Here is a 21,836-nt window from a genome sequence, read left to right on the forward strand (position 1 = left end):
TTTTTTATAAACAAATCATGCAAGAATTTTCATGCAATAAACAGTATAAACAAGGATGACCACTAAAACAAGTTTATCTGACGGATAAACAAAGAAGGCTGGATGGACTGACATAGTTATAAAGTAGAGGAATCTTCGCAAAATTTCAGTCGTATATTTTTCAAAATTTTATTTTTTTTACATCAGATGAACAGTATAATTGAGTTTTAAGAGTTGATGATAATTGGTAAGTTTTTTATCAAATGCTTCTATCTTTTATAGCAAATAAATAATTTTCATTTTACACAAAAAAAATTAAAAAGATCATCATTTAATGTATATTTCATTATATAAAGATATAAATGCTTTACAGATTTCTGACATGTTATGAAAATAAACATATTATAAAATAAACATTACTAGGTAAAAATATAAGACTAGCTCAAAAATCATAAAAATACATACAAAAAAAGTAAACAATTTCATTTTTAAGCAAATATTTACTACTTAAACAATAAAATATCACAAATAAAACCACAATTCTTATCATAGGTTAATAATCACTTTTTATCATAAAATAAAATGCCTTGGGTTTGAAAAAGAAATCCATGATAAACGAATTAAAGCAAACCCTTAAGAGAAAATTCTTTTTAATAGTTTTAATTGTAGTATATGTCCTTAAAGCTTGTTTTTTTCAAACAGGGGTTCCATCCTCACTGTCAAGTAACAGAGACATCATGTTGGCATCCAGGTTGGTCTTCAGAATGCCTTTCACTTTAGAGTCTCCATTGCTGGTTATAACCGGTTTTGCAGTTTCAATTGTACCCAAAATGGGCTCCTCATGGCCATATGTAGAGATATACTGACTAGAACCAAACCTGACAGACTTTTCTGTCCCATTTGAAGTACTGTTGGTGTTCGCAGTGCTACTGCAATTTGTACCCAATGCAAAGGCCTCAAATTTCCCGCCATTTTTATTGTAGTATGCTGTGGAATAGGTTTCAGTTTTGCCGCCATTTTGTTTAGCAGGAGAATAGTGGACATTTGGCGTAGACAACATTTGATTGTTGGACGACGACAATGGGGGATTTGATTTTGGCAGCGGCATCACTTTACACACGGTGTCATTGTTATTATTATACAAGTTTGTTGATGTTATATTCCTGACTCTAGCGGGGGTAAAATTATGAAAACTATGGCGGGCGAAATTATCCCGCGAATACGACTTTTGGTAAAATTCATTTGGTCTGGGGGAGATGTTGTCAAACTCGCTGTGGTGGTAGCTCTGGTACGAGGAGTCCTGGCTGCTGGAGGTCGAGAATGGAGACTTGCAGTCACTGTCGCCCCGGTCATCCAGGTTTGGGTAGGTCTTGTTTAAGTGATTGGGTAGGTCATCAGTTGTGCAACCTATAAATGCAATAATATGTTAAAGAAGGACGTGTAAATTTAATAAAACATAAACATTATTTTAAAGGGAATAAGTAAGGCATTGCATTTAGGTGTGTAAAGATAGACCTGAATAAAGAAGTAACGGACAAAAAATGAAGCAAAGTTTTTAACCAAGAATATTCTGTGCTTTCCCTCAAAATGTCTTTCGAACACAGAACCCCTACCCTTCTATTTTAAAAGAAGAAAAGGGAGAGCCTCACCGAACCTGAGTTGAAGCTATAAACAAAAGACAAACTACTCCCCCCCCCCCCCTGTTATTTTCAATTTATTTTTGAGCTCGATAACGCACTTTAAGGGAATTTGATGAATATTATGTTAATGTTTTATTTAACTCTTGATTTGTATGTAACTTTTTTTTCAGTTACCTATAGAGACAAGACTGTTTGATTTGAATCTGTCTGGTGGAGCAATGACAGGAAAATCTTCGTAGTGTTGAGAATCTGTCTCTTCTGCCTCCTCAGTGTTACTTCTCTCCTGATCACCAAAATACTTTCATTCAAAATTAATCCCTAGTGTATTCATTTGAAAGATCTAGGTTTAGAGAACATCAGGCAGGTTTCAAGTTGTTTTGCAAGGTTTTGAAAAATTTATTCCAATAGGAATATTTGCCTAACTGACTGCAATTCTAGGCCGAGGGATCAATAGGTAAATTTGTTAGATTTTAGTTGAAATTACATCCGCTGGAGCGTAAAATTAAAAGTATTTAGTTTCCTGGTCATCTTCCTCTGTCTCACTCTCCTCCTCAATACTGTCGAGAGTATGGCCTACTCCGAATCTAGGCTCGTCTTTGTAATCACCACCTAGATAAATAAATAGATAATTAGATAAACAGACAGAAAGATACCTACATGGTTGAATAGATGGACAGTTATACACATAGACAGACAAAGTGTAGAATTATTTTCCTTTCAATATATATACAGCACCATGAATAGATAGGTTGATAGATATATCTGAATCCATGAATTTATAGGTGCAGAAGTAACACCAAATTAACAATTAACAAAATTACAATGATGAAGTAACGTATGGACTTTTGAAAAGTTCTATTATAGAGTAGCTTTACTAATAACAATTACTGTAACAAATTCTAAGATGAATGTGCATATTTCAAATTATAAAACAATGATTTAAGTTAAAGTTTTTTTCAGTAAAATAATATTTTTCTCCATAGGATGCAAAGATAAGTAACTGGATTAAAAATGCTTTCCCTAAATTATTTCAAGCTATAGGAAAACAAAATTTGTCATTGCGTTGCTGGCTCTTATAGTTTTATTATCTATACTTGGGAGGGAGGGGACAGTGGACTGTAAATTACATTCTAAAACATTTTATTTGTTGGCTTAAAACCTTTGGGAACTTTCATAAAATCTTGTTCAAACTAGCAGTGTATTTTTGATAATTGATGTTGCACAACAATTTATATGGATCATTGTTTTATCCCTTAAGATCCTTGATACGTTAGGAAATGTTGATTAATCTTCTATTGACATATTCCTTTGTCCATAGTTGAATATGACTCAACTCCTTAACTCCAAACCCATTTTAACATGTGCTAGAGGTGTTTAAACAAAACTAACAATAAAATTTATTAAAGCAAAGCTACTCTACAATAAGAATCAAATCTGATAACTTATTTGTAAATGGAATTAATCAAACTATACATCTATCTCTCTCTCTCTTTTATTTTTTTTCATTACACCAACAAACATTTATTTATTTGTATTATATGAATTACAAATCTAAATTGAAATAATTGGTCATATAGACAAAATAACTATCAGGCTAATTATCTTAAGTAAGAAAGAGTCAATAATATGTCTGTTAAATTTGAAAAAGCAGACATTTTAACCACTGTGAATTTTAAATATTCTCTCTTATAGATGTAATTTCCAATATAGATCTAACATGGATCTTGAGACAAGCAAGCCATTTTGTAAATATTGACAATTGGCAGTTTATCAAAGTTGTCGCAAATATAGATATTACATAACGCAAAAGTAGGCATTCCAATTTTAACAGGCTTGTGTAAACATAGACAAGTATGTGCTCTAAAATTTGACTTGTCATTTAAACTATATTTCATGCTGTGCCTAGAAACATGGATATATTATCTTAAAAGCAAATAACACATTAATTACTGTTAATAAGCCAAATGGAAGAAAAATCAACATTCCCCTAAATACGACGTTATTAAAGGATAATGGACAATGGTTAATAATATTGGTTGAAAAGTTTGATCACTTCTAGTTTAATCCAACTAATATTTGTAAACGTATTTAACGTTTCTAGACCAACCCTAAGAAAGAAAAGATCATAAAATGTAGAGTGCCAGTATAATTTATAGACCAATACCCCTTTTATACCAGCTAAAACCTTTTTGGTATAAGGCATGGAAAACTTTTTTTCGAATGTTTATCCCTTAAAGTTAATATGGATCTATTTGAAGCTGGTTACCTATTTTCAGTCTCACCCAGGGAGAGAGGGGACATTGTACCAAAAAATATAGTGAACACGTTCTCTTATTTGTTGTTTCAAAACTTTGGGGACATATCCAATTTTTAATGAGTATATTTACAGTATAAACTAGCAGTGTCCAAATTTTTAAAGAAATCATAGTGTAAACTTTAAGATGATTTTTAAAAATTAAGGATATCTATTTAAATCATACAGCAAATGCTATTTAAAATATGAATACTATATGCAAATTCTGAGTTTATTAAACTCAAATTTACCAAGTGTATATGAACAAATTGACGTGGTGACGAACGTACCAACAAACTTTGGTTGTAGAGCATCCATTATGTAAGAACAGCCATCCATATATTCATAACTGTTTGAATTGGGTGCAGTAAGAAGTTCATAAGTACGAGGAGAGACAGATATTAAAATAAACTAATAGTTATGGATATTAAGGGATAAGACAATGGATAATAAATTCATGTATAAACCCGAAACAAAATTACCCATTGAATTGATTGAAATTATTGTTTAAAAGTTTAGATACGACACAACCCAATCTTTCCCGATTTTGTATAATTTTTACGGAACACGATTCCAGTGACGTCATATTTTTCTTTCCCGAAAAAGGGAAGGGGGGAAGAAAATCTCTTCAAAAGAGATGGGGAAAACCCCCTTTTCTCCCATCTCTTTTTTTCTTCCCCCCTTCCCTTTTTCGGGGAAGAAAAATATGACGTCACTGGAATCGTGTTCCGTAAAAATTATACAAAATCGGGAAAGATTGGGTTGTGTCTTTAGATACTGCTAGTTTGTTTCAATTGATCAAGATTTAATAAAAGGGTAAACAATTGTTTGATTATGTACATAAACTTTAGGGAGGGACCATGTTCATAGAATTGGCAAGGCTAAGTAATGACAATGTATAAGAGACAGTAAGACGTACAAACTAACATGTATGACTTGTGGAGTAGCTTTAATAATATACGTTTTACTATTGCAGAGATTAAATATTGCTTTTTTTCAGTAAATATATCACTGTCCCATAACTGGAAGTATTAAAATAAACCTTTGAATATTTGATAAATCTTATAATTATCTAGTAAGTCACAACCTCCCCCCTTAAATGATAAATATATACCGTTAAAAAAACAATCACGATAATGTCAATCCTATACTTGGAAACAGGATGTCTGTCTGTATGTATCGTTAACTGCTGAACCGAAACTTTATACCTTCATCCTCCAAAGCGAAATCGCCTCTAGAACCGCCTTCCCCCTTGGGGACAGTTTATTTTTCCCCCTATCCCTCTTCCCTCAAAAGCATATAGAGGCCTCTAGGGGCTAGCTGCTAGCTATGCTTATAAAAACGATGAATTGGAGGGGAATGTTACTCCACTTGTAGAAAAGGGTAATTTGTCCAATATTTTGCTTGCATACATAAAATATTTTTTACAAACTATTTGTCATCACTTCAACCATAAAAAAGGATAGGTCACTGGAAGATTATATTGTCTCTCCCTTTTTTTGAAAAGCGGCTACGTCCCTAACATTTTGATGTTCTGTATTCAAAGAAAGGGGGAGGCGGAGGGAGGCAGTAAAAACTTAAATCCCCTTAAAGAGCTACGTTTGCAAATAAAATAGCTTAAAAGTAGCCTATTTGAATCTAGGTCCCAGAGGCAAAAAAGAATTAATAAAATACGAAGAAAAATAAGAAAATATCTATGTTCGTTCATTACAAGATCATTATTAAAATGTTTTTTGCTTCATATTAAAAGGCAAAATATTTGTGTATCCTTTGGTTATTAGTAGAATGAGTAGTAAAATTTTGGAAACACGGCCATTAATTTGTGATAATTTTAATTGCTATAAGTGTCAGCCACGAAGAAAGTTGGTTTTGTAAGTTAATCCCTCCTCTCTGGTTTTTTTCTTCATATTTTTAGTTACTAAATAATTAGGTTCTAAGATTCTACGAATTCTATTGGGGGTTGTTTTAGGACACTGCAGGGCATATCCTGTAAAAAAAATGAAACCATCACCCTTAGTCACTTTTATTAAAGAGGTCATGATAAAGAGGCTGATATATAGTCTACATAATCATTAAAACTTAAATCGAAATTTTAAAGAATTATAATAATTTAGACAGAAATATAGAAACTCTCATTAGGATTTAGTTAAATAAGAGGTATATAATTTTATCGTAGTAAGGGGGAGGAATTGAGACTTGGTTTATTACCCCATACCCCCACTTTTAAAAATTGCAAAATACACCCTTGCTAGTTGCTGCAACAACCTTATCTTTAATTGTCACTTTTAATTAAAACTAAATAAAAAACACTTTGCAATGAATACACAGGGATCTAAAAGAAAATGGTTGATAAATGGATGTACATTCATAATAATGACACACAAAATTACCCCTTCTGTAAAGTAAAACTAGTGATTGAACACTCAACTTAATAAACCAACCAATCAATTTTCAGTAAAAGTCCCAAAATTATTGAGACAACAAATAAGAAAACGTTATTGTATTAGAGAAATCTGACTATAGAATGTGAATGTTGATGCAATAAATATAGTAAGTCTAGATGAACAATCTAGTAATTAATCCAATAGGATAGCAGTATAGAAACAATCTGATCACATTAATTGATTTAAAAGTGTACACATTTTGGTACGATGGGCAGTCATTTCTTTTATTTCCAGTAATAAGTCGCCCGTATTGTGGAATTTTATAAAAGAAGGTGTATCAACTATTTTTTTTATAGCTAGCCGGTTCTTTTAGTAAGTAGTAGATGTAAAATTTTTCATAGAATTCAGATATGCAATCGGTTTTTTTGTAGACCTCTTATTTTTTAAGTAATTTAAGTTTAAAAAAAAAAAAATTAAGTCGATTTTAAGGTACTAAAATGCAACAAAAAAAAGAAAGAAAATAGTCATTATGAACAAAAATAGTAAGATCTTTAATTTGACACCTTACTTTTTCAATTCTGTCAGGTAATTATTGAAAAAATCGATTTTTTTAAACCCACGAGAATAAAAACTTTGAACTTAATTTTATTATTTCACAAATAAAAAAATATGGGTTCATATATACCATTAGAATCAGAAAAATATTACGAATCCATTGTAAGCAAAATTGAAAAAAAAAGTTTACAATATAGTATATAAACTACAATAAAAGGAATTATATGAAAATATCATATTATGTTGTACAGGCAACGTCTTAATTCTTCAATTGAGTATAAAAATGGGAAGGGGGTAAAGAGGGGGTAAAGAGGGGGTAAAAAAGGGAAGACAACAGTGTTGTCTGAACAAAAAAAATAATTGGCCATTTCTGTAATTTTTTAATTTTTTAATTTTTTTCAATTTTGCTTACAATGGATTCGTAATATTTTTCTGATTCTAATGGTATATATGAACCCATGTTTTTTATGTCTGTTTGAGAAAATATTTAGGTCTAAAGTTTTTATTATACCGAGGTTAAAAAAATAGATTTTTTCAATAATTACTCAACAGAATTTTAAAAGTAAGGTGTCAAATTAAAGATCTTACTATTTTTGTTCTTACTGACCATTTTCTTCTTTTATTTTGTTGCGTTTTAGTACCTTAAAACCGAATTAATTATTTTTTTTAAAAACTTAAATTACTTAAAAAATAAGAGGTCTACAAAAAAACCGATTGCATATCTGAATTCTATGAAAAATTTTACATCTACTACTTACTAAAAGAACCGGCTAGCTATAAAAAAAAAAGTTGATACAACTTCTTTGACCAAATATAAACAAAAATCTTCGTCTCTTTGAAATTTGTTTTGACCATCTAGTGTAATACAGATATTGAAATAAAAAAATCAGAGGTGGATTCTTATAAAAAATTTGCCCTACTAATCGCTTAGTGGGGCAAAATTGTTTTCGTGAAAAATCTACCAAAATCACATTAAAAATCTACAAAAATTAAACAAAATCACAGAAGGGTTATTAACATAAGATATTATTTAATTTTTGTAGATTTTTTATGTGATTATGGAGGATTTTTCACGAACACAATTTTGCCCCACTAAGCGATTAGTGGGGCAAATTTTTTTAAAGAATCCACCTTAGTACTCTGTCAAGTAAATAAGAACTTTCAAATTTAGGTTTCTGTATTAAAAAAATACCCAATCATGATGCCCCCTAACATGCATCTAGTAAAAATTTAATTAAAATGTTTTGTAAAAATCTAATTATAATTTGTCTGTAGACCCTCTACTTTCTATTTTAGTTTTTTTAAGTAAGGGGGAATGGGTATTTTTTAGTGGCGATTTCGATTGGAAGAATAGAAAAGACTTCCCTCCCCCCTCCCAAATAATATTTAACCTTCCCTGGCACTATAAAAAGCTTCACATTAAAGAAGAACCATATCGGTCCAACACAAAGACATAAATACATCCTATTGCTTCTATATGTTTCTATCTTAGTATATTTTTACCTGAAGGAAAAGGAAAGAAAGTATGATGATCACTGGAGGAAGAATATCTCTTGTATCCTTCTCCATCATTATTGTTATTATTATTGCTGTTATTGTTATTCTCATGTGAGTCTTGGGATAGGGTAACCTCCTCCTCCAAATAACTCGCATAGTCGCTGCGTCTCTCATAATTTCTATAAAAAGACTTTGTCATAATCAAAGAAGTAAAAAGTTATTGCCAACAAGCAAAATAAATCTAAAATAATATTTTGAGGGCAGGTATAATGGTCGTCAATTCAATGGTCCCCCAACGACAGCTGAAAAGGTTTGTGATATTTTTCCGAATTAATTTGGCAGTTGGTTATTCAAAGGTGTAAATTTTCATACAATCATTATTTGTATTGAAAATTGTTTACAATTTTGCAAGTGGGGAATAGCTGCAGTTTTTATTGAAATTTTTCTTTTTTAATAATCTTAAAACAATTTTCAACTAAGGGTCATGGGATCTTTTTTGAGATTCAAAACAAAAGATGCCACGATTAAAGTTAAAGACAGGGCTAATTTTCCAATAAGTAAGACCCTGACATTGGGTCAATAGGAAAGAATACATTCTTCATCCCGTAATAAGATTTTTCGTACGCTGATACCGGGATGCAATTTCCAACCACTAATTTAAATCTACAGAAGGTGTAGTTTAGTGTAGTATCATCATTGGGGAGGTACATTAATTTATCGGCCATTGTCTTATCCCTTCAAATCCTTGACTAGTTCTTTTATTAATGCATGTAAATATGTGTGTACCTGATCATATTAGATAGAAGATACTCATTCTGTCTAATTTCAGTTGCAAGCACAGAATTTAGATGTGCCATAGAATCCAATTCTCGTTGCACTGTCTCCAACTCGTATTGGACATACTCAGATTCGGGATCCTAAATAAATACATTGATTGAAAGATAAATAAATCAATTGATAGATTTTGTGAAAATGGATGGACTGCTAAAAATTATCGATGACCAGTTTCTGTATGGATAGCTAGATTAATCATTTAATTAGTTAAATAGAGTTAAGGTTGGGTAGAAGGATGGATAGATAGGTAACTCGATATGCATATACTTTTTTAAACATAGTCTAAAACCTTACATGTCACTAAAAGCGCAAAATAAATGTTCCATCCATTTAGGAGATCTTATGCTTCAAATAAAAATATAAGCATCTAAGTGGTAGCTAAGAGGCAGAAAATGAAAAACCATCTAATATAGTATAAAATTATTTCGTGAGCTAACAGAAGCTTCCTTAAAATGCAGATCTCAATCTGTTAATTAAGAAGTAAGCTAGATCTCAACGGACAACGAATCGCTCGTTCGGTCAGGTATTAGGCTGAACTAGAGCACTCTCAGGGGAATGAAAAACCGTACTAATTAGCCATGAGTGCAAGGCCCCCAACTAATCATAAGTTGGTTGAGCTCTCTGGTCGAAATTTCATTCCTTACTCGTCATGGGGTAATGGCGCAATGGGTAGGGTGTTGGCCTGGTAATCTAAGGGTTCCCGGTTCAAGCCCCGCCACGTGCAAAATTAACTCTGATGAATTGAGCCATACTGATGAGCCCTAAAAGGGCGAAACACTGTGTCTATGGATTTACATTTTAAAATAAACAAAATAAGGAAGGACAAAAAAGAGTTATTATCTACACATGATAATAATTACCTATCTGCCCTATTGTCTTATCATAAAAGAAACATCAATATAATTGCTGTATCTATCTATCTATATTTATATTATCTATCTATCATATTCAACACTAGCAGCTACGCCCCTAGAGGCCTGTGGGGTTATTAAGGGGGTGGGGTGGAGTTATTCTCCTATTTATAATTTTAGTTTTCAATAGAATTTTTTTTGTGGGGTTTGGCTGGTATTTCTCTTAGGATGGTGAAGTTACCCTCCCCCAAAATAGTTTAAAACCACTCCAGAACCTATGAAAGGTTTCACTTTAAATCCAGCGGTGCTGCGGTTAGTGTGATGCTTTGGTACAGACAGTTGCACAGATATTATATTGCTTTTATATCAGGATTAAATGATTTTTAGTACGATTTTGTTTGAATTTTTAAAAATACATTTTGTGTTTTAATTATATTTCTAGATGTTTTTTTTTCAGATCAGAGCTTCTCTAGTGTCTGTTTGTACGTCCGTCTGTCAGTTTCAATGACTTGGACACTTGCCAATGAAGATATAATTAAAAATTGATTTATTCACAGATCTTTTTTTATTTTGTCATTGCTGCGATAATTATGGACATGGATATAATTGTCAAGATGTTTCTATGGTATCTACCTATGTTTCAGACAAAAAACTCTCACCACTTTGTATTAGTAGTGTAAATCTTATTTGCATATATTTTTTAAAGGACAGCTATATTCCCCTCCCCCACCTCCTCCTTTTGCGAATTATAAGTGCAACCTTCACCCAAAAATAAAATGGCGCATGTCCATCTAAATTGATTGATTGATAGCTGTACCTTGTTTCACGAGTGTTTATACAAATATAATAAATAAATAAATAGCTACAGTTTTGTGTAGCGCAGAAGCTGTATAACTAGAGTAGATCCGTACGCACTGCAGACCTATGTAAAATAATTTTAACTACCTGGTTGGAACTAAAGGAGCTAATCCATATATAAAAGTAATAGGATGTTTCTGTGTAGCATAAGATCTTGCCTATGTTTATAAATGAAGAAAAACTTTTTAAATGCAAAGTTACTTTACAAGTAACAAGTATTTTCTTCTGTCCGCCAGCGTATAATTGTCTTATTACTTTGTTAAACTCTTTCAATTTTAAAATTTGTTTACATTGCATTGACTGTATAAAATGCATATTACTGAATACAAGATGGCTATGTCATAATGTAAAAGGTGTATAACTTGTTTGCTAAATAATTTGTCTCTCTTTCTTATTTGTCTCTTAGCTTATTTGTCTGTTTGTCTTTCTGTTCATCTTTCCATTTTTTCCAATTAGTCTAAATTTGTGTATGTTTGTTTGTAGTTCGTTTGTGTTAGTAACTTTGTCCCATTATTCATTAAGTCTATCTATCTAACTAGATATTTTTTTTATTTATTTGTGTGTATCTATTTGAATTTATATGTCTATTAATTTTTAAGTACATGTCTATCTATCTATCTGAATATTCATTTGTCTGTCTTTCTTTATCAGTCTATTTCATTGTATCTGTCAATCCATTTGAATATATGTGTCTACTGTACATATTGCATTTGTCTGTATATCTGTTTTTGTATTTTCATATCTGTTCAGCTACATATTTGAATCTTTCTGTCTATCTAGTTTGCATAGATGTCCACGTTCTAGCAAAAACTCTCGATCTGATAGGAAAAATATCATCTCTCTTTAAACCACACTATGCAAAATAATCCCATGTTTTATGTATGCCCCTTTCAGAACAAAATTTCCATCATGGCTTCGAACCCGATTAATATTTGCTGGATTATAACCGGTTCTCAGCCATACTGAAAGTTCATGTATATAGTAATGTATTACAGACAATTTTGCACGAATAATGAAATAAAAATAATAAAATTATTACCATTTATGTTAGTATGATAAAACTGGTTTAAATCTTACAATTTTTCATATTAATTAATATCGAGGGAAAGCTGTCTATGATACGATAGATAAATAACTGATTATTTTCAAATAAATAATATATGCAAGTTAGTATCCTAATTTCTTACAGAATGCTGTCGTCAGATATAAATTTTAGTCTATTATTGATTTGATAATAATTTTACAATCCCATGAAATTCCACTGTGCCCTACTCTAGTATTTTATTCTTCCAAAACGGTGTGTGATGCCTATTGAATTGCCTATTTTTGTGCGCCCTTTCTATTCAGATGGGGTGGATTGGGGTTAAAGGCATATAAAGTTCTATATAGAAAAAAAAATAAGTTAGATACTGTTTATTCACATTTTTGCATTCATCTATTTTCTCGTATTTCTATTTGTTTCATTTTATCTATTTCCCATCCCCTACACCCCTTTACACCCCCTTGACAAATATTTACACCACCCTGGGAGGTTTCAGGGTAAAAAATCACAGCCCTCTTATGCTAAAGAGGTTGTCAAAAGCAAATTTGATCGCTTCAGTTATTATTTACCATTACAGGGACGCCTGTTTGACTTTTTAGTGGGTGGGTAGACACCAAGGGGGTAATATCCAACCCCCTGACACTTAATTATACCCCTTTTGTTGTCTGTAAAATACTCCACTTATGTTCACACCCCCTATACCCCACCTTAGTAGATTTTGGTTAATGGGGAGTGTCAAAAATCGTAAGGGGTGAGGGTGTCAAAATTTTCGCCCCCTTGGAAACTGGTACCACTTATATCAAATATTTAGCAACGTAGGTAATTAAGTATCCAATAATATAACCTAGATATCTACTTAGATATATATCAATACAGCTAGATATCTATCAATACAGCTAGATATCCAGAACACTGCAAGATATCTAAAATCTAGATATTCAATCAATCTACCCAAAATGCAAAAATATGGTATAGGGCACTTTTATGCAAATTTATAAATAGACAGATAAGCAGAATAGATTGATAGATAGCAAGATAGATGGATAGATATCTGTTTAAGACGGTATTTAAATATGCACAGTTGGTTCTAGGGTCTTTTAAATCTTAATGTAACATCATATTTTAACATATTAATGAGATGTTAAAGAACAAGAACATTAAAATCTTAGAAGCCGCCTTATTTTGCATCGTAACAAATTGTTTGAAATGACGCTATTGTTCCCAGCCATTCAAACTTCAAAAAGCGTGTCTCAGGAGAGAAACAAGGCTGAATGCTTTTATTGTAGTATAGCTTTGCAGTATTAGCTAGAAACTATGTTTTTCTGTAATTAATATATGTCATTTGTTCCCTGCAAAGGCCAAGTTAAAATTTTATTAATTCTAAAATGGATGGGAGAGGACGAAAATGCTCACATTTCTGTTCTTATTAACTCATTTTTTTGTGAAAAGCTAACTTTTTAAATGGGATAATTAGACACAAGTGGACATTGAAATGTTGGCGTTATCCTCTTAGAAAAATTTTTTTCTATTTTTTTTCAATTTTATACCCCCCCCCCCCCCCCCCCCCCCGACTACCGACGAACAACTATTTTAGGTTAGGTTAGGTTTTAGGCTAGGGAGCCGAGCGCTGCGGCTAGGCAGGCAAGGGGGCCGAGTGCTGCGGCTAGGCAGGCTAGGGAGCCGAGCGCTGCGGCCAGAAATCATAGTTCGCTGTCGGGGGGGGGGGGGGGGGGGGGTACTCAAATTTTCAATATTGAAAAAAAAATTCTAAGAGGATAATACCGAAATGTTTTTAACAGTATTATCCTACTGGACATAGGACACTACCATACTTTGCTGGGTAATCCAGGTAAAATTTGAAGCTCTTTATAGTGCATATAAAAAATGACTGATTCTCCAGGTGCCCAGGAAACTTTGAACGGCTCCTGTGACTGTAATTTTTAACCTTAAGCTACCCAGTACCCAATGAAATCTACCCTAACCTAAACTATAGTTATGAACAAATAAAATAAAAATTGAACTACGCTTATAAATTTTCTTTTTAAATATTAGTGTTCAAAAAGTTACAAAAATAAGTGCCAATAGTTTACATGTTGTTATAAAATACAAGAAACAAGTAAAATATATTTATAATATAAATAGTTATTTAAAACCAAACATTTTTTATCATTAATATCTACGGAAAGAAGAAATACACAAAAAAGAATAACATGCCCTTTATTAGTTAGATTTGTAGATGCATATATGTGACCATATAATAATGTCACTACTATGTAACTTAATGAATAGAAGTAATAAAAACTATAATATCAGAGAGATAGATAGATACAGAGAAAGACATGCTAAAAAATAAAGATAGATAGATATCATACATCACTTAAAGTAACTTTAAAAGAAAAAAAAATAGTGTGTGTACAAATAAGTCTCTGCACTTTTTTATTCTATTTGCATAAAACTGTTCCTGTGAAACAGTAGTTTTGTTGTTTAGCAAAATAGTTCTACTAGAAGATTATTTAGACCAAATAGAAGTTATTATGAAAAGGAAAACCCAATTGGTCCAGTGGGATGCAAAATTGAGAAATAAATAAATGGAGTTGTTTTAAAGATTTTTTTTGCATATCAGTATTTTTTTACTTCTAAGCCATGCAAAATTAAGATAAGGAAGAGAGAGAGAGAGAGGGGGGGGGAGAGAAAGAAATATTATTATGCAAGGAGTGAGATATATAAGATATGCATATTTGTCAGTAAGATTCACAGATAGAAAGCAAAAAAGATATGTGGATAGGTAGATAGAACAAAAGATAAATATATAGGATCTAGAGAAATATAGGTAGATACAAAGTTGATAGAATAAAGGGAGATAAGATATTTAAACATTTAGATATTTTTATATCTAACTTAAGAAATTGAATATAATGATAGATAACTATAATATGTTTTACATACATCTAGATAGATAGCAGAAATATGCAAATTTGTCATAGAGAATGCAAGATATCCAGTTGGATAGATAGATAGATAGGCAAGATATGCATATTTCTAAAATGCAAATGGAAAAAAATGTTTTCACTTGATGTACATATTTATATTTTAATCATTTAAAGTTTGCAAACATATCTTCATATTCCCTGTTGAAAAACAAACAAAAAATTTATTTTACTTTTAGATCAACTTCACATTTTAGTGCTTTTACATCAATTCATTTATATGTTTTAAGATACACTTATAATGTGAGTCAGTTTTCTTTAACATGAAAACTTTTTAAACTAGTAACAAAGGATATTTAAAATTATCTTTTTTGACTGACTGATTAAATATCTTTGTTGATTGTACTCTTTGTATTTCAATAATCTCTGATAACTTAAGATACTCTTTGTAACATTGTGTTAAATTACCTTGTAAGACGAATATCTTTGTATTTTTCACTCTTTGTATTCTAATAAACTTTGAGAAGTTCAGATACTCTTTGCATCATTGTTTTAATTTACCTGGTCAGAAGAATATCTTTAAAGGTTGTACTCTTTGTATTCCAATAATCTCTGATGACTTAAGATACTCTTTGTAACATTATGTTAATTTACCTGTTGAATATATTTGTAGGATGAACTATTTGTATTCCAATAATCTCTGTTAACTTAAGATACTCTTTGTAACATTATGTTAATTTGCCTGATAAGATGAATTTCTTTCTATTTTGCACTCTTTGTATTCGAATAAACTTTGAGAACTTAAGATACACTTTGCATCATTGTGTAAATTTACCTAATCAGAAGAATATCTCTAAAGATTGTACTCTTTGTATGGTAATAATTTCTGAGAACTTAAGATACTCATTGAAATTTTTTTACCTGATCAGATGAATATCTCTGAAGGTTGCAATCTTTGTATCTAATAATCTCTGAAAACTTAAGATACTCTTAGTATCTTTTATTCATTTGCCTGGAAAGATGAATATATTTAAAGGTTGCACTTTTTTATACATTTAATCTCTGAAAACTTGAAAAGATACTCATTGTAATATTATTTTTACCTGATCAGATGAATATCTCTGCAGGTTGTACTCTTTGTATCCCAATAGTGTCTGCATATGCTCGGTTAGGCTGTATACTTTATCCTCCTGAAAAGGAAATAAATAAATTATCACATTAGACCAAATATAGTGCTTTCCCTAAAAATAACTAGTGAGCACAGAAAACCCAAACCATTATCTTAAAAGAATAAAAATACTGTCAAAGGGGTGATAATATTTTTGTATGGTTTAGCCATATTTTGGTAACTATTTGAATTGTAAAACAGAGATATGACCGTTTGCAGTCTTCTTTTGGTTTTAATTGAAGTTTGAGGCACCCTAATAATAAATTTGCCCCAACCTAACTGTAAGTTAACCATTACAATTAGAAAGGGGGACATAAATTCAAAGATTAAGATTTATTAGAAAGTATTATTAGATTTATTTATATTAACAGAAAGGCAGAGGACAATTGAGTAAAATAAATCCAAACCAAAATTATCATAAGTTTCCAGAGTCAGAATTTCACTTATATCAAATAAAATACACTGCGAGATCAATAAATTTACATCCTCAATGATTATTAACAAGATTACCTCTTCTGAAGATTACAATTATTGGTGAAAAAGTGTGGACATTGCTCGTTTGAACCAATGTACCAATAAAAAATTAATAAAAGTACCAAAACAACGAATAAAGGAAAATAGTTTATAAAACTTTGGGTGCTAACACAAAATGATTAAAAAATCCAAATATCTAGCCCTCCCCATGATGACAATGGCGTATTTGATCCATGTGGCACAAGTTTTTTTCTGGGCCAAATACTGTGAATAGAGATAGTGTTAGGGTCATATCTATGTCTAAGAGAAGTTCAAATACCAGACTTTATTTGATTTTTTTTAGTAGCGAAGTTACTCTATAATCTACTTTAGGTAAGATATTATCTACAAGTAGCGCAGCAAACCAATACAACTCAATATTGTCTGCTGTTGTTGTAACAACCTATAATCCATGCGCGGACTAACATACACATTTTCTATATCTATCATAATTCTGTTAAAATTAATCAGTTGAAGAAAAAAACATTTAAAAAGCAATTTAACATGCAATGGCTTAAATCTCAGGGAGTAAGGGAGGGGACAATGGGCAATTAATTCAATATAAGAGTTATCAAAGAAAGGGCATGAAATCCAGTTTAATCCAATAAATTTGTAGGAAATTATAAAGGGATTGTTAATTGAATAATAGATTTCCATAGCGTCATGTAAAGTGAAATCACAACTTGTTTTTGATGAAATATATTGAGGTTTTTTGGTTTGATTTTTATATTAAAAGATTATTGGACCCGGCCAGCTGCTAGCAAGAATATGACTGCCCCTTTTTATTCTGTTTATTTCCCTTGCCCCTTGCCCCCACCTCCCTTCTCCCTTCTCCCCGTCTGCTACATTCCAAACTAACACAACGAGTGTTTATTTCCCTTCCCCCCACTTCCCTTATCCCTTCTCCCCGTCTGCAATATTCAAAACATACATAACGAGTAGCGGCATTCTATGCGCAAGTCCCCAAACTCAGTCAGAAACTGCTAAATTCTTGCACATTCCCTTTAAGCCAGTCCCCAAAGTCTAAGACTCCTAAAAATTGAATATTCGATCCATTGTCCCCTCCCTTACTCCCTGCTTAAATCTATAGAATAAACACATAAAGCTAAAGTAAAGAAGAACAGACATATGGACAGACGTACTGACGCTAGTTGAAAAAAGCTGTGCTACTAATAATACTGAATTATATTCCATTTTTCCTTAAACTCATCCCTTCATTCAATAAAATCATACTCTCTTTACATATTTTAGGTTTTTAAAAAGTAACTAAGTATTTAAAAATACAGCGCAAATGTTCTAAAAATATCTTTGTCGGTTTGTCTGTCTTTTTTTTGTTAAGTTTCAGTTTACTTACTCTCCATCTCTCCATCTTATTGATCCAAATATATTTCTTTTTCAATCTTCCTTTTTCCTTTATGACAATCTAAGCTAGGGGGTACCTGGCAGCACCAAATAAACATTATTATTATTATATTATTATAGATGTTTTTGATATCTTAAGCAACAAAAAAACAAACACTATTTACGTTTTTATCGCTACTTTTTAAACCATCGTTTTTTTTCAAAATTTTGAAACCTTTTGTGTGCAATGCCTCTTTTATCCTATATATGTATACTAAAAAAACGTATTAGAAATAGAAGGAAATTTTTGCTAAAGGTAGCGCTCATACTATCAAATAAACAAACATTAAAAATTATTGAGTTACAGAAATTTGATAAAAGAATATAAAATAAAGATTGTACAAAATCCATTTATTTATCCATAAATCCATTAAACTTTCCAAAAATGCGGAAAGATTAATATTGCCTTTTTTTGTCCTCTATTCATAATACTAGAGATGATACCCATAAAACAATCTTCCTTATCCACCTTGAAATCCCCATCTTTAAAATTACGGCAGAATACTGTATGATATGGCTAAAATAATTAAACCCTAGACGCACCTCCCCTTTTGTATAAAAGCTTCTCTTTAAATAAATTTTAAGAATTGAGCATCTTCTAATTTTTATTGAAGCTAAATAATGTGTAAATTTATTCTCTTAGCTCTATTCTTCCCGTCATAAAATCATGTCCAACTCAATTGACAAGGGGTTATTTGCTTTAGCCAAAATATGGCTTAAACAACCCTTTCTACATCTTTCTATCCTAACATCTATCTTTCTATCTATTCATTATTTACTCTAGCCCAAAATAAAGTTAAACAACCCTTTCTATATCTTTCTATCATAATATCTATCTTTCTATCTATCCATTATTCACTTTAGCCCAAAATATTGTCAAGTAACCAGCTATATATCTTTATATTCTAAATTCTATCTTTCTATCTCTCCAGTATTTATTCAAGCCCAAAATATAGATAAACAACCCTTACTAAAGTGTATTACCTTTTTTTATGTTTTATTATTATTTGGCCACAACTTGGTCAAAAATGCTCGCAAATCAGACCTTTTTCGACCGAAGATACTCAAATGGTTCCTTTACAAGCCCAATCAATCAGTTTTAAGATATCTTTATATTTCAAGGAAAATTGATGAAAATACTAAATAACGGCAAATTTGGGTGTTACTTTTTATATGCACAGATACCACAAAAACAACAGAAAAAATACTTATTTTTACTTTTCTGTCATTTTTAAAGTATGAATCTGTTAAATTGTCTATTCTTGAAGGGATTTATGCATTGATTATACTGAAACATAATATTGGGCAGAAATTAATGTATTTCAAAGAAAGAAAATTTTGAAAATAAGAAATTCGACCTCTATCACTTCAGAGGACAGCTGCCAACCTCCAGTTGACAGGATATAGTTAAATTCTTGTTATCAATAATAATTAGCTCAAAAAGTAAAACAAAAAGTTTTTTAATATGGCAAAAAAATGATAATCTAAATCTTAATTTTTGGGATGATGATCTTAAAGATGCTCTTGCTGTTTGTGATGATGACCCAGATGGTATCCAAATACATGAGCATTATGACAACTTATCTATTGAACTATGGTCCGATTTTTGTATTTGTAGCATTCTCCAATCAAGAGAAATTCCAAAACATACAATCATGGTTTTTAATTTCTCCAATTCATAAGGTAAATATAGTAGTTTTTAAAAGATGGTTATATTTCTTGTTACAACTTTTAATTGGAGGCTACTACAAATACAAAAATTGGACCATAGTTTAATAGTTGAGTTGTCATAACGCTCGTGTACTTTGATACCATCTGGGTCATCATCACCATTAGTAAGAGCGTCCTTTAGATCATCATCCCCAAAAGATTTAGATTATCATTTTTTTGCCATGTTAAAAAACTTTTTGTTTTACTTTTTGAGCTAATTATTATTGCTAACAAGTACTTGACTATATCCTGTCAACTGGAGGTTGGCAGCTGTCCCCTGAAGTGATGGAGGTCGAATTTCTTATTTTCAAAATTTTCTTTCTTTGAAATACATTACTTTTTGCCCAGTATTATGTTTCAGTATATTTAAATGCATAAATCCCCTCAAGAATAGCCAATTTAACAGAATCAAACTTTAAAAAAGACAGAAAAGTAAAAATAAGTATTTTTTCTGTTGATTTTATGGTATCTGTGCATATAAAAGGTAACACCCAAATTTGCTGTTTTTTAGTAATTTCATAAATTTTTCTTAAAACATATAGATATCTTAAAACTGATTGATTGGGCTTGTAAAGGAACCATTTGAGTATCTTTAGTCAAAAAAGGTCTGATTTGCGAGCATTTTTGACCAAGTTGTGGCCAAATAATAATAAAACATAAAAAAAGGTAACACACTTTATATCTTTCTAACCTAATATCTATCTTTCTTTCTATCCAGTATTTATTCAAGCCCAAAAAATAGATAAACAACCCTGGCTAAATCTTTCTATCCTATTATATATCTGTCTATTCATCCAGTATTTGCTCTAGCCCATACTATCTATCTTTTTTACATTTAAAACAAAAATGAAATAAAATAAGAAAATAATATGATAATTATAACAGAAAGAATAATAATAATAATGTTATTTTAATAACTTAATTTGTTTCTTTATACACTAAAACAATCAGTCAAAAATAGAATATGTAAAACCAAGATCAATTTGGTCCACACGACGCGAAGAGCATAAATGTGAAAAAAATATTGTTTGATTTAAAAAGTAAGGCATAAAATATGAATAATAAAGTATTCTTATGGCATGATCAGCAAATTCGATTTAAAATAAATAATTAATAAAACAGTTACTGCAAGCGTATGCCTATAAGTGAGTACAAACTAGTCTGTTAATGTGTGTGTGAACGTGGCAAAGCAGAATTTTGTATTATTATTCTAAAGATTGCGTTGTACTTTGCAAACAAGGACTGACTTACAAACCCTAAATATATAAAAGCTTCGCTCTTGATAACAAATGGTGATTTATAAATGATTTGTGATTATAACTATATCCACTTTAGTATAATTGTCTTTCAAACAAAAACCCTAAAGTCATCCAGCTTTATGTGGATACATGGAAACATCAATGATGGAATAACTAATCTTTTTGATATCCAAAAAGGTCTATCCTTAAGTAATAGGATGTTTATATGTATATAATTTATATATATATGTCCTCTAAGATCTCGTAATGGCTGGTTTGATCACTCGATACTTTTCAAAAACGTCTTTTCAGGGAATGTTTTAGTCTATAAAGCCTTTGTTAGGTGAATAAAGGATGTATAGGGTAATTGGGGTAATTGAGTGTAGGAAAGATTCTATGTCTTTTATTGGCCTATCCAACAAGATACACTTTTATCTAGAAAGTCCTAATTATGTAATGTTTGTTGTGATATTAATATTGACGTCATACGGCTGACATAGCAACAGAAGGTAATAAATTAAAATTAAAGAGCCTCCCCTTAAATGTAAATTATAATACCTATGTTAGAGCTTTGGTTCCATAAAAGGATTTATTTAGTTCATCTGGAGATATAGGGTAATCTGGAGCAATTTATTATTACCCCATATAGATCAATCCCTAAGGCAAGAAACAAACATTGCAATTATAGATGGTTATAACTGGAAGAATGTTTTAGCCTTTAAACGGGCGCAACTCATTACCATACAATAATCTTGTTTCAGTCAAGTATATTATTATGCAAAAGTATCAGCATGCCTGTAAGTATGCGTGTCTGTCTATAGAAAGGTATCTCGCTAATGGTCCTGATAGGTCCTGGCAAAATTTAAAACTATTTTTGGATAGTGTACCTCTTAATCAATCTCCCCTAGAAAAAAATGCTCCCCTCCCCATTTTTTCCTTTTTTTTC

General features: G+C 31.1%; 1 protein-coding gene across 1 annotated transcript in view; it reads right to left on the bottom strand.

The window, feature by feature from the left end:
- Positions 1 to 413: 413 nt before the first annotated feature.
- Positions 414 to 21,836, bottom strand: part of LOC145319977 (uncharacterized) — a 91,507-nt gene continuing 70,084 nt past the window's right edge. Inside the window, exons 9-14 of the mRNA XM_080162388.1 lie at positions 15,964 to 16,050; positions 9,135 to 9,265; positions 8,355 to 8,527; positions 2,144 to 2,228; positions 1,794 to 1,906; positions 414 to 1,386 (exon numbers count right to left, since the gene is read on the bottom strand). Of these exons, the coding sequence (XP_080018514.1) occupies positions 674 to 1,386; positions 1,794 to 1,906; positions 2,144 to 2,228; positions 8,355 to 8,527; positions 9,135 to 9,265; positions 15,964 to 16,050 (1,302 nt within the window). The 3' untranslated portion in view covers positions 414 to 673. The remainder of the gene's footprint in view (positions 1,387 to 1,793; positions 1,907 to 2,143; positions 2,229 to 8,354; positions 8,528 to 9,134; positions 9,266 to 15,963; positions 16,051 to 21,836) is intronic.

Source organism: Acartia tonsa, chromosome 5 (genome assembly GCF_053477335.1).
Source record: "Acartia tonsa isolate MP-2025a chromosome 5, ASM5347733v1, whole genome shotgun sequence".
Classification (NCBI taxonomy): Eukaryota; Metazoa; Arthropoda; class Copepoda; order Calanoida; family Acartiidae; genus Acartia; species Acartia tonsa.